Source organism: Dendropsophus ebraccatus, chromosome 1, assembly GCF_027789765.1.
Source record: "Dendropsophus ebraccatus isolate aDenEbr1 chromosome 1, aDenEbr1.pat, whole genome shotgun sequence".
NCBI classification, from domain to species: Eukaryota; Metazoa; Chordata; class Amphibia; order Anura; family Hylidae; genus Dendropsophus; species Dendropsophus ebraccatus.
The window spans coordinates 105,664,329-105,680,459 of record NC_091454.1 but is presented as its reverse complement, the minus strand read 5'-3'; the positions used below and the strand labels follow the sequence as shown (position 1 = coordinate 105,680,459).

Genomic DNA, 16,131 nt, shown 5'->3' with positions numbered 1-16,131 from the left:
CTAATATGGATAAAGCAAGTTCTTACAACATTCAGAAAGAGCTACTGGAGGCCGTAAAATTACTTTCTATGTAAAGGGCTGGAACGTCTTCAGGGTCCTGTACAGATCACACAGGGTCCCAGAAAAATAAAGTGAAGCCGCTCTCACCTGGTGCCCGAAGGAGCAACTCATCCTGGCCCAGGTAAAGACCAGTGCAGAACATGTAGTATCACACTGTACTACAGTGAGAGGTATTTAATATACAGATATTTATCAAAATTATTTGATGCTCACAATTTAAAAAGGGTTTTCTGGGTCCATCACCAACCAATCACCTTAAAAACAGTTATAACACTATTAATCCACAATAATACATTCCATAACACTTTACAAATGTATCTGTACTGCACGGCAGAATGCCAGGTATACCCAGAAAACATACTCATATTGATACCCATGCTGTATGCCAATTGTTTCCATCTAGTCATCTGCCAGTTTCTTTTGGCCCAACTAGTCACAGTGCCAGGGCTGGGTTTCACCTTTATGGGCGTGATTCACAGCTCTGTCATGCAATCGTCATTCTAAGGCAGGCCTGGCAGTGTGTTTCCGCGTCAGGCGGACATGCGCAGTGCAGCTATATCCTATGCCCACTGTACTGCGCATGTCCACCTGACACGGCTACAGACTGCTAGGCCCACCTCAGAATGATGATCGCATGGCAAAGAGCTGTTAATCACACCCATAGAGGCATGATTACAGCTACTATGGGTGTACCTGGCAGGCAGCCAGGCTATACGGATATGTTTTCAAAGTGTGTTATGGGATGTATTAAGAGTGGATTAATATCAGTATAATTTTTTTCAGGCGATTGGTTCCTTTTAAATTAGGGCCTATTAAAGCATAGGTCATCAAAATCCAATGGGTGGGGGTCTGACTCCAGACTCCCCCCACCAATCAGCTGATTAAAAAGTTACTGAGCTCATTCACAGTTCATCCCAATTGCCTCAATGGGACAGCAGGGGTGCTAGGTGTCTAACTTTCAAAAGCAGATATTGATATCCTGAGGAGATGCAATCATTAAAGAAATCCAATAGAAACCCTTTATTGAACTGAACTACATAGAGCAGAAAAAGAATAGTTATATAATGCATCAGTGGCGTCCATTGGATGGTCTCCACGGCAACTAAAAAATAGGTAAACAGAAAAATGGCAATTCAGCTGTATTTGGGTACAATCACTGTAAAATACTCTTTTCACGTGGATTTTGAAATGTACAGGAACTCCACACCCCACTGATTTTATTGGTAATTCATGCAGTAGCTCATACAGCACAGATTGATTCCAACATGGATATAAAATCTGGGGCACAAAGAAAAACAGGTCATGTCACTTCCTCATGCCCCGAGTAAACACATGCTATGAATCCATGGCATACAAAACTGCAGATCCATGCAGAAATCTGGGGACAACCTTGGATTTCTGCGCCACAGTCGCCTTAAATCTGCAATGGATTTTTCCAACATAATCTTTTGTGCAAGCATTCCCGTGAGCAGATGAATAGATGGAAATACATGATGGAAATACACGAGTATTCTTTAGTAATAAAAATGAGAAGTTGCTTAACCCTACGATTCTTCCCCATGCCTTTGTTAAATAATCAGAATTTCAGGTAACGTATTTGTGCACCCCCCCCAGTCTCATGTGTTCTGCTGCTGCCATGCTAGAATGAGCACAATGGTAACCCCCTCCTCTATTAGCAATCTGGTTGACATAGAAACAGAAACAGCTAGCAGCACAGAGCAAACAGATAGTACGTCTGTGGCTTTAATAGAAAACCATGTGCAAAAGATAAAGGGAACAGCATTTGTGCTCTAAAGATACTGTAATAGACAAAGGCACTGCATGCAATAAAGACGGAATTATCCAGAACAAATGCTGCACAGGTTGCCCTCTGTAAAGAGAAGGATTTCATATCTGGATCAGCCATTGCTGACAGTCCAGCATCTCCTCCTCCTTCCTGCTGCTACTTCTCTCAAGTAGAAGATGCAGTACTATTAATGTAGATCACAAATATTACTTCTCAGCATCTATAGGGATTTACACATTTACAATTCGAACATTACCCTTATCTGCACTAATGTACAATCTGCATCCTCAGTAAGTAAGCAGTGATTTCCAAACCACTAAACCAAGTATATTCAGGGTTATGGCTGGTGTAGGCTAGGCACAGCCATGCCATCTCAAATGGCATCTACATCCACAAAATAGATCCAAACCTGTAAACGGGAACTTTCCCTATTATGTCCTATATACAAGTTTTAACTTATGTAAAATGGTACAGTTTGTATGCTATGTAATCCCTAGGGCTGGTCAGATGTGGTGTAAAGGGGAACTTTGCATGGCAGTCCCCTTAATAAGGTTTGCTGGCATGTGGCAAGGTCAGGGCAGGCTGTCTGCCCACACACAATGGGCTCTATGCACCTGCAGGTTTACTTGCAGAACAATGTCAGACAAACCCCCCTCTCTCAATTCCCTTCCAGAGGTTTATTAAAAGAGGGAGTGTAGATGCATAATAAATGCGTACCGTAACGTATAGCGTATATGACCTCTGCATACATAACAGCTGTAATATAAGTGCGCCTCTATACGAAGGGGATGCACGTGTTTGATGCATATTCTTTGTGCGGATATATAGGATGACAAGTGGAAGCTCTACAGCCAAGGTTATACTACTGTTATATAACGTGAATGGTCAGGCATCATGATGGAGGCTAAAACAGGAACATAAAATCCATCTTCTTCAAACAGACTAATCCACCATTTTAATATTTAATACAATCATCACTGAGCCTTATTAATGGACTTCATGTAAGACATGGCCACCCTGCACCCATTGCCGGGCAGCTGTCAGGATCAGCCTTGTTATTTCAGCTAAAACCAGAGAGCATCTTCATCCTGCATCCCTCCCGAGAGACAAGCAATGCCTCATAGAGCTCAGTGGTAGGAAGGCACAGCCAAAGATGTATCCATTACTGGAGGAGAGGAATCACTGACATGTTTGCCTTTGTCAATATATTCTGGAAAAGCCATCACCTCTCCGTTAGATGAAAGGCTGAAGCGACCATACATACCCTACTAAAATGCAACAATCACAGCTTACATACCATTTACAGAGCCATCTAAATGTAATCCTACAGATAATTAAAAAAAAAGAATCAGGCTTCATTTACTTACATGAGGATTCGGTACCAAACATGGCTGGCCTTAGCTCCGGATTTAATAAATTAGGATGAAATGATGGAGTTAATATAGGAGGCTATTACACAGCAGGGTTCATGAAGCCAGACAATGCAGCTCCAGCTATCCAGCTGCCAGATACCTTCCTCTAAAGCTGGAGGCTGCACCGCACTCTCACCCAGACAGAAAGAGCCCTCTTGATGGAGAGAAAAAATCATGAGCTTCTATTTTCAGTCCAATGGGCAAGCGAAGGCCAATGTGTCTCTGGTATGATGCAGTGAGGCAGAAATAGGTAGCAGAAACCAGATACTGCAGTCCACAGCCCTACTCTCTCTCCTAAGACAATAGCACAGCTTATGCACACACTGAATGACGTCAGGACACTGCAATGACCGACTGCTGTTAACCAAAGCCTAGGAGGGGGCTTACATAAAGCAGAGTAATTCAAATAGGAATTCCTTTGTCACCAAAGCCACAATGAAGAGGAGACATCCCCTTTCTTACATCTTGCACAGCAGTGAACGGCGGCTAGCCTTGCACTTGTACATTCAAATAAGCAATGAGGTGCTATGGTGGGAAAGTGCTTGGTGCCATATTTATTCCTTTAGAATGAGAGCGAGCAGCTTGGTCCTACTCGGTATACACTGACCAGCTATAATAATAAAATCCATTACAGCGGAAAACATTTAGTATTTCATGTCATAACAGTCGCACTTGTCAAGGGGTAAGATATATAAAGAGGCAGCAAGTGAACAGTCAGTTGTGGGAAGTAGGTGTTAGAAGCAGAAAATCTGGGCAAATGTACAGGATCTGAGTGACTATGACAAGAGGCAAAGAGAGATGGCTTAAACTGGGTCAGAGCATCTCCTAAAGGCATGCCTTGTGGGCTGTACTGGGCTTCCATTGATTAGTATTAACCAAAAATGGTCCAAGAAGGGATAACTGGTGAACCAGTGGCAGGGTAATGGGTGCACAAGACTCAATGAATGTGACAGGGGGAACAAGGCTAGTCTGTCTAGTCCAATGTTATAGAGGAGCTACCAGGACTGCGCAGACCAGTCAGAGTGCCCATGCTTGGCTAGAGAACCTACGCTTGGCCAAAAGGATGGTCTGTGCAAAGTTCTGCTAGGAAAACTTGGGTCCTGGAATTCATTATGGCTGCTGGGTCTGAACAACCTCTATTCTATGGACTAGTGAGAAGTAGATCATGAGGGGAGGTAGTAAAAGTATGAAATTCTGTGAATATGCTGAGCTGACTGTGCCTGTAAAATAACATGTCCATTTTTTTACATTGGATTGCAAATGGTATTACTTCCATCTATTGTGGTTGCTTCCAATTTACCTAAATGCAGTCATGAGCAATATTTGTTGAAAATACAGTGCCACACAGTGGCCAAGTTATTACACGCAATTTAAGAAGCTTAAGGCCCTATTTCAAACACAGATTTATCTGACAGATTATTGAAGCCAAAGCCAGGAACAGACTATAAACAGAGAACAGGTCATAAAGGAAAGACTGAGATTTCTCCACTCTTCAATGATCTGTCAGATAATCGGTCTGTGTAATAGGGTCTTTATCGTTGCATAAGAACCCTGACACCAATCCTTTCCTTGTTCTTTAAATAAGAATTTTTCAAGCCATTTAAAAAGTGGGTTTCAGAATCTTGGCAGATGATCCACCTATTGACCTGGGGTGAGCTGGAGTGTCCCATGCACAATGTTTGTAGAGCCTGATGAGTTGGGCTCCTTGTGTGAGCTTCAAATGTTTGAGGTTATATTTATTTGTTCCTTTATTTGTTATTTACCCGTTATTTGCAAAAGCAGGTATCAATTTTTTTTACTTGCTATTTAATTGTATTGGGCAGCAGACAATCCGCAAAATTACTGTACTTGCTGTCCTCTTCCCCATCCTGGTTGATTGTGCACCTGAGACTGTACGTTATAAAGGACGGCAAATGACAAATCTGCTCTCTCTCTGTTGTTATATGGGAGGTACTCATTATCATTTCTCATGTGGATAGTTTTACCGCAATCTTCTTATAATTTCTTGCTTGATTGTTATAACTATATCTTTTGTTGTATGATGCCTGATTGTTATAACTATATCTTTTTGTTGATGTTGATGATTTGTATGACACTTGCCTGAAAGAAATGCCTATAACGTCACGTTACAGTTTCATTGTTGGTTGACTAAAATATCAATAAAAGATTTAAATACTAAAAGGTGGGTTCCCCATCTTGTAAAGTCTTTCCTATACACAATAGGGAATAAACCATGGCAGGGGTTCAACCCCTGTAATCGTCAGAACAGGAACCAGAGTCTCCTTTTAGGGGGGCATTCATGCTCCGTAGAAATAACCAAAATTCAAAGCTGTGTCGCGTTACTCATAGTATATCCTTTAACAAAAACAAGTCATAAATGGTGCACAGACCGATGAGTCATATTATTCCTCAGTAGGTTACAATGTTTCAAAACTCTTTTCTTCACACTTGGGGTTGAAGGGTGTCTCTTACATGTTAGAGGTTTGAAATTCTCTGAATGTAAAACCTAGCAGAACAGGAAAGTAAAAATGTCAAAAATCTTAAACATAAAAATGATCCTGCTGTTAGCAAGCAGGTGTTTAAGCAAAGATAGAGATTACTTGTGGGCAACTACTCCAAAAAGCCATTGTACTGACCATGTGTCTAGTGGAGACTCTCTCTCCCATACACTTGCATGCCAATAATTAGGTGGAGGCTGCTTAGCTCCCAAAGAACAAAAGGACTAGGCACCTCCAGCATGCCCAAATCCTTGAGTTAGTAGGCCCCCATAAACATTAGAAAGTTGCTTAGAACCAACATCATCATTGGGTTCATTAGTAATGTAAGGGTGCAGCACTACTTATGGCAGTACTGTGGAGTCTTGGGCGCTATAAACATTGGATTGAAGATACTTACTACAAAGACACTCAATGAGAAATTTATGGGGCATGGTCACAGTTACTTTGCCTAGTTTGTTTCTGGCATAGTTGTCTGGCAAATCATGCGCTGACCAACCTGGTGGTCTAATGCCATATCTGACAATTCTGTTATAGTTGCCAACTCTGGGAAAAAAAATTTCTAGGGACGCTTCAGCTTTGACATCAAGGTGTGTGGTTTGTGGGGGAGTGGTCTAATGTGGAGGTGTGGCCTATTATGGCTATACCTTACCAAAAGGAAGCATTACAGACCCCAGTGTCAGGCCCCCAGCATATTATAGACCCCTAGTACTTGCTGGCAGCGACGGGGAGAGAAGGTTTAACTCTGCTTGCTGTCAATCATAATAAATTATGTAGAAAGAGAAGATCACTGTCCCTATGCAGTTACCAACTCTCCAGTGTCCCTTTAAGAAGCAGTTCACAATTTTTTTTATCTGGGGGGGTGGCTGTCAGATAAAAAAATTGGGCCTCATCAGAGACCCCCAAGCAGCCATAAGCATAAGCCCCCTCTTGAGGGCCTCAGACAAACTCAGTTGTGACATAAAAAGAAATCCCCCAATAGTGTCTCCCACCAGAGAGAGGTTACCACTGCTACTATTTTGTGTGGTCCGAAACTTCTTAAAGCTTTTTAAAATGAGATCTTCCAGCAAGTGTGGAATATTAATGTAGACGACACCTTGCACTTAGATACAACTAACACGACACTGAGTCACTGCCCACCAATCAGGACTAAGCAGCACAAGCCACCCAATCATGCATAGTGCTGGTGGAGGGGCCAGGTCAGCAAAGCAAGCAGGACTACATGGCACGGTTGCAGCTAACCATCAATCAGATTCAGGTCAGATCAACCCCAGCAGCGGCGGCTCTGACAGAAGGGGCAGCCTCTCTTTTGCACGGCATGCACTAGGGACACACAGACACATATGATCTGATAGTGAATGAAGAAAAAGGATAAGACACCTGATGACAACTGATGCATTTTTGTGGCATCAGTTTTTGGTAAAAGAAGAAGGCCTTATGACTGTAAACACGGCCTAAATCTTCAAAAATCCCAGTAAGGTCTAGCTTTGGCTATGAAATAAAGAAAAAAATGCAACAACAACAGTATAAAACATTTCTACAAGTGACAAAAATTAAAGGTAATATTTTAGCACATTCAATGCTGGAAAGAGGCCGTCCATCTCACAGGCTAACAGGTACACTTTATATTTTTCAAGCATATAAAAATATTAAAATGACACTACATACTCTGGATGTGATAACATTAACCAACACAAATGCTCTTGGAGCTAAATACTGTTGAGTTCTAGTAATCTCCAGCAACAGCAGCTTCCTAAAATAAATAAGGAAAACCACATCCAATATTATCCCTTGTCATCTCCAGCGAGCAGCTTAACTACTGCAGTCAGGCTTAATGGCTGCAGCAGGCCTCATACTCTGACACACGGTCACAGTTTGTCACCCAGCAGATGAAAAATAACCTTGCTGTCCTCCAGGGATCTGACATTTAAAACTCATCGAAATCTAAGAAAGGACATGGCAGAAATTTTCCATTCTCAATATAAAACTTATGTATTTTTTCTTCTGTTACATCAACAAAACAGTATCGATTCTATACAAATAGGGAAGAAATTCACTGAGGCTCTAGTTGAAGTTTTAAATGCTTAATAGCCCTAAGGGACCCCCAATACCAAGCTATTTTACTTTATATCAAACACACAAATTACAGATAGAAGACCAAACAACATTTAGTGGCTGAACATCCTGACTTTGTGAAACATGCCTCAAATAAATGAATTATATAAACTTCTTCTGGCCCCTTAGTGCACCGTCCCGCTCATCAGCTTGTTATTTGCCTCCTACTTAAAGCGATATTAAAGGGATTAAACTCAGGCCCTCCAGTTGTTTTAAAACTACAATTCCCATCATGCCTGGACAGCCAAAGCTAAAGCTTTGACTGTCCAGACATGATGGGACTTGTAGTTTTGCAACAGATGGAGGGCCTGAGTTTGACATCCCTAGATTAAAGGGATAGGGGAAAAGTAGGAGGGTCTGACCCCTGAACCCCCCAGCAATTTCCATATCGGACCCCGCCGGTTCTCTTATGACTAGAGCCCTTGGTTGGCATGTGACCCACGACTCATTCATTCCTATAGAGCTGAGTAAAGCGCTCTTCCACCGTACTCTGCTCTTTCCGTCCATCCATGAATAGAGCCGCAGCGACCTGGGACTTTATTTATAACAGAACAGGTGAGATCCGATACGGAGATCGCCGGGTGGTTCAGGGGTCGGACCGCCCGCGATCTTCTACTTTTGCCCTATCCTGTGGATAGGGGAAAAGTGAATTTTTCCCAAAATACCTGAACGTTCGGTATTTGATTAGCTGGGGCTGCTAAACTTGGATAAAGCTCTAAGGTTGTCTGTAAAACATGGATACAGCCAATGACTATATCCATGATTTCCACCTAGCCTTAGGGGTTTATCTAAGTTCAGCAGCCACCGCTAATCAAATGCCGAAAGTTGGGGTTCGGATCGACTCGAGCACGCTCCAGGTTCGCTCATCTCTAATCACTACTTATCTATATACGAGTACGCATAGGTGAGAGGCTATAAACAAGCCTAAGGGTGGGACGTTGCACAGAGGGGTTGAGGAACGCCCCTAGTGCACTAAACTGGCTCATTACATATTCCCTTTGGCTACAGAGATAAGCAAATGTACAGTATTAGGGAAGTACTTCACTACACTCATCCCTCAGCTTGTAGGCTGGCTGCATTTGACCTTCGTGCTTGAATCTGGAGCATGCTCAGGTCTGTCTGAACCGAAGTGTGCAGCATTTGATTACTGGTGGCTACAGAAGTTGGATGAAGCCCAGTCTTAGGGCTTCATCCAATCTATTCAGCTACTAGTAACCAAATGCCACACGTTCGGGTTCGGATGGACCAGAGTTTGCTCAAGATTTGCTCATCTCTAGCCAGTTAGTCTTCTAACCTGCTGTTAGCTTCCCTTTAAAAAGAAGAGCTCAAACAGCTACTTTGACAGAAAAATTCAAATGTTATGGCTCACATCCCAGAAAACCCCTACATTAGTTTCAGTGTAGCAGATTAGCATCTATACAATGATGTACAACTCTTATCAGATAGGTTTCTCTGCTAACGACAGAAAAGACATTAACCACAAGAGGAAGTCCAGATCTAGCCACAAACTGTCAATGAGAACATAACAACACTAAAAAAATACTTGAGAAAAACTACCGCTCTGTCCCATCATGAAAGTCCCACCTTTTTTATGATATTAAAAAAATAAATAAATATATATATATATATATACTGTATATATGTCATTGTCAAATTTCCAAATTTTGTGATATAAAGCAAGTGTGGTGCATTATACTTACAGCATTCGTGTCGACCCCCGGCCGCCATCTTGTGACAATGACGTTGTCTTCGGGAGGCCGGCCGGACCGCTCCAGCTGTCCCTCATGCTGGCCCCCCTCTGCCGCGTCATCAGCTGCTCAGCCGCGATTGGCTGAGCATAACTGTGCGGAGTCTAAGCTAGTTTTGGCTGGAGTCGGAGTCGGAGATAGTTTTGGCTGGAGTCGGAAAAAAATGTACCGACTCCAGCTTTAACCCTTTGAGGACTGGGCCAATTTCAATTTTTGTGTTTTCGTTTTTTCCTCCTTGTGCTTAAAAGGCCATAGCACTTGCATTTTTTCACCTAGAAACCCACATGAGCCCTTATTTTTTTGCACCACTAATTGTACTTTGCAATGACAGGCTGAATTTTTTCATTAAGTACACTGCGAAACCAGGAAAAAATTCAATGTGTGGTGAAATTGTAAAAAACCCCCACACATTTCTTTAATTTGGAGGGTATTATTTTTTACGCTGTTCGCCCTGGGGTAAAACTGATTTGTTATATATGTACTCAAGTCGTTACGATTACAACGATATGTATCATGTATAACTTTTATATTATCTGATGGCAAATATATGTTCCCTAAAATTGCTCCATTCCCTTATAGAGCTTTTGTCCTTTGGTCTATGGGGCTGTATGAGGAGTAATTTTTTGCGCCATGAGGTGTTCTTTCTATCGGTACCTTGATTGCGCATATGCGACTTTTTGATCGCTTTTTATTACAATTTTTCTGGATTTGATGAGACCAAAAATGAGCAATTTTGCACTTTGGGATTTTTTTGCGCTTACACCGTTTACCGTGCAAGATCAGGAATGTGATTATTTAATAATTCAAGCGATTATGCACGTGGCAATACAAAACATGTCTGTTTATTTATTTATTTTTATTCATAACATGGGAAAAGGGGGGTGATTCAAACTTTTATTAGGGGAGGTTTTTTTTTTTTTTTACTTTTACACATATACTAGAAGCCCCCCTGGGGGACTTCTAGTATATGCACTCTGATCGAGATCTATGCTGTAGAGTTTTACAGCATAGATCAATGAGACAGGCACTCGATTGCTTCCGGCTGCTGCAGCCGGAAGCAACAGAGTGCCGAGCCCGGATCAGTGCCATTACGGCACAGACCCCGGCCCGAGCCGGACGCGTGGATCACTCCTCCGGGAAAACGTCCCAGAGAAGCGATCTCCCCCACTAGACACCAGGGAACGGCTGCATCAGGTAATCGGATGCAGCTGTCATCTTTGACAGCTGCATCCGATTACCTTATTAGCGGGCACGGCGATCGGACCGTGCCCGCTAATAGCCGTGGTCCCGAGCTACATGCAGCACCTGGGACCGTGGCAGTTCAGAGCGTGTCTGCCGCACGGCCCCGCTCTGAACACCCGGAAGCGGCCCTGGACGTACAATTGTGTCCAGGGTCGCCTAGGGGTTAAAAAAAATGTAGAATTGAATTTTGATATGAATTTTACAAGTTTTGCTCATGAATATATATTATGAGTAGGGCTGGGCGGTATACCGAAAAAATACCGATACAGTCACTGGCGTCGGTTAACCGACTTCAACTTAGCCAGGACGGTAATTGCGGTATTTTTGTATTTTTATGTCCCCGCGCCCGTCCTGTCAGAGCCGCCGTCGGTTAACCGACTTCAACTTAGCCAGGACGGTAATTGCGGTATTTTTGTATTTTTATGTCCCCGCGCCCGTCCTGCCCCGCCGCCGTCTGGTCCAAGCGACCCTCTCCCCACCCCCCTATGTGCGCACCTGTCCGCCCTCGCCGAGGCACCGTCCATGCGCCCACCACCCGTCCGGCTCGGACGGGACTGTGCTGGTCCCCCCTCCCGGTCCAGTCCTGTCCGAGCGCCCCCCCACACCCGGCCGGCGAGCGCTGCACACGTTGTCCTGTGTGTGCAGGGATGGGGCCATGTCAGAGCTGAAGGTGGAGGAGCAGCACTTGGAAGCAGCTGACCTGTCATCTCATCCCCTCAGTAACAGTACAGGAGTGTAACATAGGAGGAATAATGGGCTGCAGCGGGCAGGATAACTTGGCATCCTGCCTGCTGCAGCCCATCAATTCCTCCTATGTTACAGTCCTGTACTGTTACTGAGGGGACTACAGTCCTACAGCCCTGTCCTCCTCCCCGTACATTTCTACAGCCCTGTCCTCCTCCCCATACAGTCCTACAGCCCTGTCCTCCTCCCCATACAGTCCTACAGCCCTGTCCTCCTCCCCATACAGTCCTACAGCCCTGTCCTCCTCCCCATACAGTCCTACAGCCCTGTCCTCCTCCCCATACAGTCCTACAGCCCTGTCCTCCTCCCCATACAGTCCTACAGCCCTGTCCTCCTCCCCATACATTTCTACAGCCCTGTCCTCCTCCCCATACAGTCCTACAGCCCTGTCCTCCTCCCCATACAGTTCTACAGCCCTGTCCTCCTCCCCATACAGTCCTACAACCCTGTCCTCCTCCCCATACAGTCATACACCCCTGTCCTCCTCCCCATACAGTCATGCACCCCTGTCTCCCCCCCCCCTGTATAGTCATACACCCCTGTCTCCCCCCCTGTATAGTCATACACCCCTGTCCGCCCCCCCCCCCTGTACAGTCATACATCCCTATTCGCCCCGTATAGTCATACACCCCTATCCGCCCCTACCCCTATGTGCCCCCTGTATAGTCATACACCCCTATCCGCCCCGTATAGTCATACACCCCTATCCGCCCCTACCCCTATGTGCCCCCGTATAGTCATACACCCCTATCCCCCCTGTATAGTCATACACCCCTGTCCCCCCCGTATAGTCATACACCCCTTTCCCCCCTGTATAGTCATACACCCCTGTATAGTAACACACCCCTATCTTGCCCCCCCCTGGTATAGTCATACACCCCTGTCCGCCGTTCCTGTATAGTCATACACCCCTATCCCCCCCCTGTAAAGTCATACACCCCTATCCCCCCGTATAGTCATACACCCCTGTCCACCCTCCCCTGTATAGTCATACACCCCTGTCTGCCCCCTGTATAGTCATACACCCCTATCTGTCCCTCCACCTATGTGCTCCCTGTATAGTCATACACCCCTATCCCTATGTGCCCCCTGTATAGTCATACACCCCTATCCCTATGTACTCCCATGTATAGTTCTGTACCTCCATCCCTATGTACCTCCTGTATACATACCCCCCCACCCCCATATAGTCATACACTTCTATCCCTATGTACCTCCTGTATAGTAATGCACCCCAATCCATCCCCCCCATATAGTCATATACACCTAGCCACCCCCCCCCCCATATAGTTATACACATGTATTCCTATATGACCCCCTGTGTATACACATCCTGTAGAGGCTGTATACCTGTATATACACATCCAGGTCTCTGCTGAGACCCCTAATAATGACAAATATTAATAATGATAATAGACTAACCATGGGTTGCTGTTCAGTTCTTTTTTACTTTTTCTAATCAAAATATCGCCAATTTGGCATGGCAAGTGGGTGTGGTTTGCTAAAAGGGGCGTGTCATAATTATCGGTGAATTATCGTTACCGCGGCTACATGTGCGATAAACCGCGATATTGATTTAGGCCAATATCGCCCAGCCCTAATTATGAGCAACATTGTAATAGGACACTGGCCCTATTACATAAAGGTGGTCATGGAAAAGTTGTCGGTCACTATTTGGCAGTTTGTTTCTGAGCTGGAAGAGTCCATTGTGTGAGGGGAGATCTGTGCTGTTCTCTTCCTGGATGCTGGATGATTGTATATGAGCAGCAGTGTAATATGAAGATATCCTGTGTAATATAGAGGAGGAGGAGAAGACATAAATAGTGTAGCCGTAACCTCTGTCCTCAGTGTGGTGTTTTCTCTCTGGGAGAAGATTGTGTGTTTTTCTTAAGTGTTCTTTGGCTGCAGCTCTGTGTGTGTGTGTGTGTGTGTGTGTGTGTGTGTGCGCTATGGCTGCAGTAGGTTGTGTGTGTGCTATTACTGCAGCAGGCTGTGTGTATGTATGCTATGGCTGCAGCAAGCTGTGTGTGTGTGTGCACTATGGCTGCAGCAGGCTGTGTGTCTGTGTGCTATGGCCGCAGCAAGCCGAGTGTGTGTGTGTGGTGTACGCTATGGCTGCAGCAAGCTGTGTGTGTGCTATGGCTGCAGGCTGTGTGGGTGTGTGTGTGTATGCTATGGCTGCAGCAGGCTGTATATGTGTGTGTGTGTGCTATTGCGTGCCCCCACAGTGACCTTATATATCACGGTGTGACCTCTATATCACTATGTGTGACCCCTCCATATATCACTATGTGTGACCCCCTGTGTATCACTATGGCTGACCTCTATATTACATGGATCTGGCATTGTTAGCAGTGTTTCTTTAAGTATGGTGAATATTTAGTTAGAAACATAGAAGACTGTCAGCAGGAAAAGACCACCTGCTCCATCTAGTCTAGTTGTGAGTAGTTGAGGACATGGAGGCTGGAGACTGGCTGCATCCACTGCACACACAGGACAATCTGCTTTATATACAGTATTCCTTTATTCACTCAGAATAATGATAAATGACGCCCCAGGATCATGTAGGACATTAGGGAGAGGCTGCTGAGCCAGTGTGTTAAATAACTCCCCTGGTATATGACCGGCCATTTAAGAAGGAGCAGGAGTTGGAGTCAGTCCTAATAAAATTCAAGAGTCTGAGTCGGTCCTGATAAAATTCAGGAGTCGGAGCTGCGGCTTACCAACTCCACAGCCCTACTGGCAATACCAAATGTTTGTTTATTTATTTATTTTTTACTTTTTATTTGAAAAGAAGTAAAAGGGGATGATTTAAAACTATAATGGGATAGATGTGTTTAAGAAAAGAAAAAAATTGCTTTTTTAAAACACACCTTTGTAGTCCCCCTAGGGGACTTCTATGAGCAATACCTTGATTGTTCATAGAGATCAATGCAGTACCTGTGCACTGCATTAATCCATTACATTGGCTCCCTATTGCTTCAGCCTGCTGGGGGCAGGCTAATGCAACTGCCGAACCATGGCAGAAACCGAGGCCCAACAGAAGCCTCAGACTGCCTATACAACCAATCGTCTTCCCGCTGTCGCATCACGAGGAGCCAATCCAGCCACTGGACCACTGATGACAGGCCTTTTTACGTTTAAATGCTCCTGTCAGAACTGTCAGTGGCATCTAAACAGTTAAAATAGTCAGTAACGAAGATTACTCTCTGTTGGCTATTAGCAAGGGCCCCCAGCTACTGATAGAAGCTGGGAGCCACAGGATATAGAGAATACCCCAGATATAGAGTTGTGAGCACCTTCTATACCCCCTTACTAGAACCATGACGTAACTATACATAGGGTTAAAGGGAATCTGTCAGTTCTGTAACAGGTACAGAGCTACAGAAACAGGCAGACTTAGATGCAGCTGTCAAAGTTAAAACCTGCATGTAAATGGCTCTTTTCCCCTATACCTTGTGGTCTAGTGGTGGGATCGCGCCCCCCACAGCACGAACGTGGAGGAGCAGTCCCTGCATCTGAGCTGGCTGGGGGTCTGCGCCGTAATGGCGCTGATCCCGGCTCAGTAATCTATTGTTCTAGGCTACAGCAGCCAAGAGCAATAGATCATAGATGTCATTGATCTATGCAGTAAATACAGTGGTGCCTTGGATTACAAGCATAATTCGTTCCAGGACCATGCTTGTAATCAAAATCAATCTTAAATCAAAGAAAAACTCCACATAAGAAATTATTGAAAAGCAGACAATTGGTTCCACCCCCCAAAAAATAATGATTTTTCTAAAAATTCTGAATAACATGTAGAACAAATGAAACAAACATTTATAAACAGCTTAACCCCTTGCCTCTTCAGCCTGTTTTGGCCTTAATGCCCGGGGGCCTATTTTTCAAATCTAACCTGTCTCTCTTTTTACGTAGTGATAACTCTGCGATGCTTTTAACTATCGTGGTTATTCTTAGGCCCCATTCACACATCCGTGTCAGTTTTTACTGTCAGGAAATCCTGACAGGAGGCCTCAAATGTCATCAGGAAAGTATCAGGATTTCCTGACAGTAATCCGTTTTTACCATCAAAAACCATCAGAAAAACCTTCAGGATTTCCTGATCAGAAGAAAAAATAGGACATTGTGGGAGATGTATTTCTGCAAACTGGATGGTCACAGCTTGCAGAAGTACAACTCCCATCATGCCCAGCCGACAGGTCATGATGGGAGTTGTACTTCTGCAGCCTGTGGCCATCCAGGTTGCAGGGCATGATGGGAGTTGTACTTCTGCAACCAAGATGACCACAGGCTGCAGAAGTACAACTCCTATCATGACCTGTCAGCAGGGCATGATGGGGGTTATACTTCAGCAACCTGGATGGCCACAGGCTGCAGAAGTACAACTCCCATCATGACCTGTCAGCAGGCGGTTTGCGGGTGCGAGCGGGCGGCCCGGCAGAGAGGCGTGTTGAGGTTGCAGGTGCCCGGCAGAAAGGTGTGGGGGGTGCCGGAGGCCTCTTAACCAATCGGGAATCCCGGGCACT

At 44.7% G+C, this 16,131-nt stretch overlaps 1 protein-coding gene across 3 annotated transcripts in view; it reads right to left on the bottom strand.

Annotated features, from left to right (window-relative positions):
* The window catches only part of ST7 (suppression of tumorigenicity 7), a 96,962-nt gene that overhangs the window by 67,482 nt on the left and 13,349 nt on the right, over positions 1–16,131 (bottom strand). The window contains exon 1 of one of the 3 annotated variants that reach the window (XM_069956057.1): positions 3,214–3,354. The exons of the other annotated variants lie outside the window; for them this stretch is intronic. Coding sequence (XP_069812158.1) covers positions 3,214–3,235 — 22 coding nt within the window. The 5' untranslated portion in view covers positions 3,236–3,354. Of the gene's footprint in view, positions 1–3,213; positions 3,355–16,131 lie in introns of those variants that run through there. 3 annotated transcript variants of the gene reach the window in all.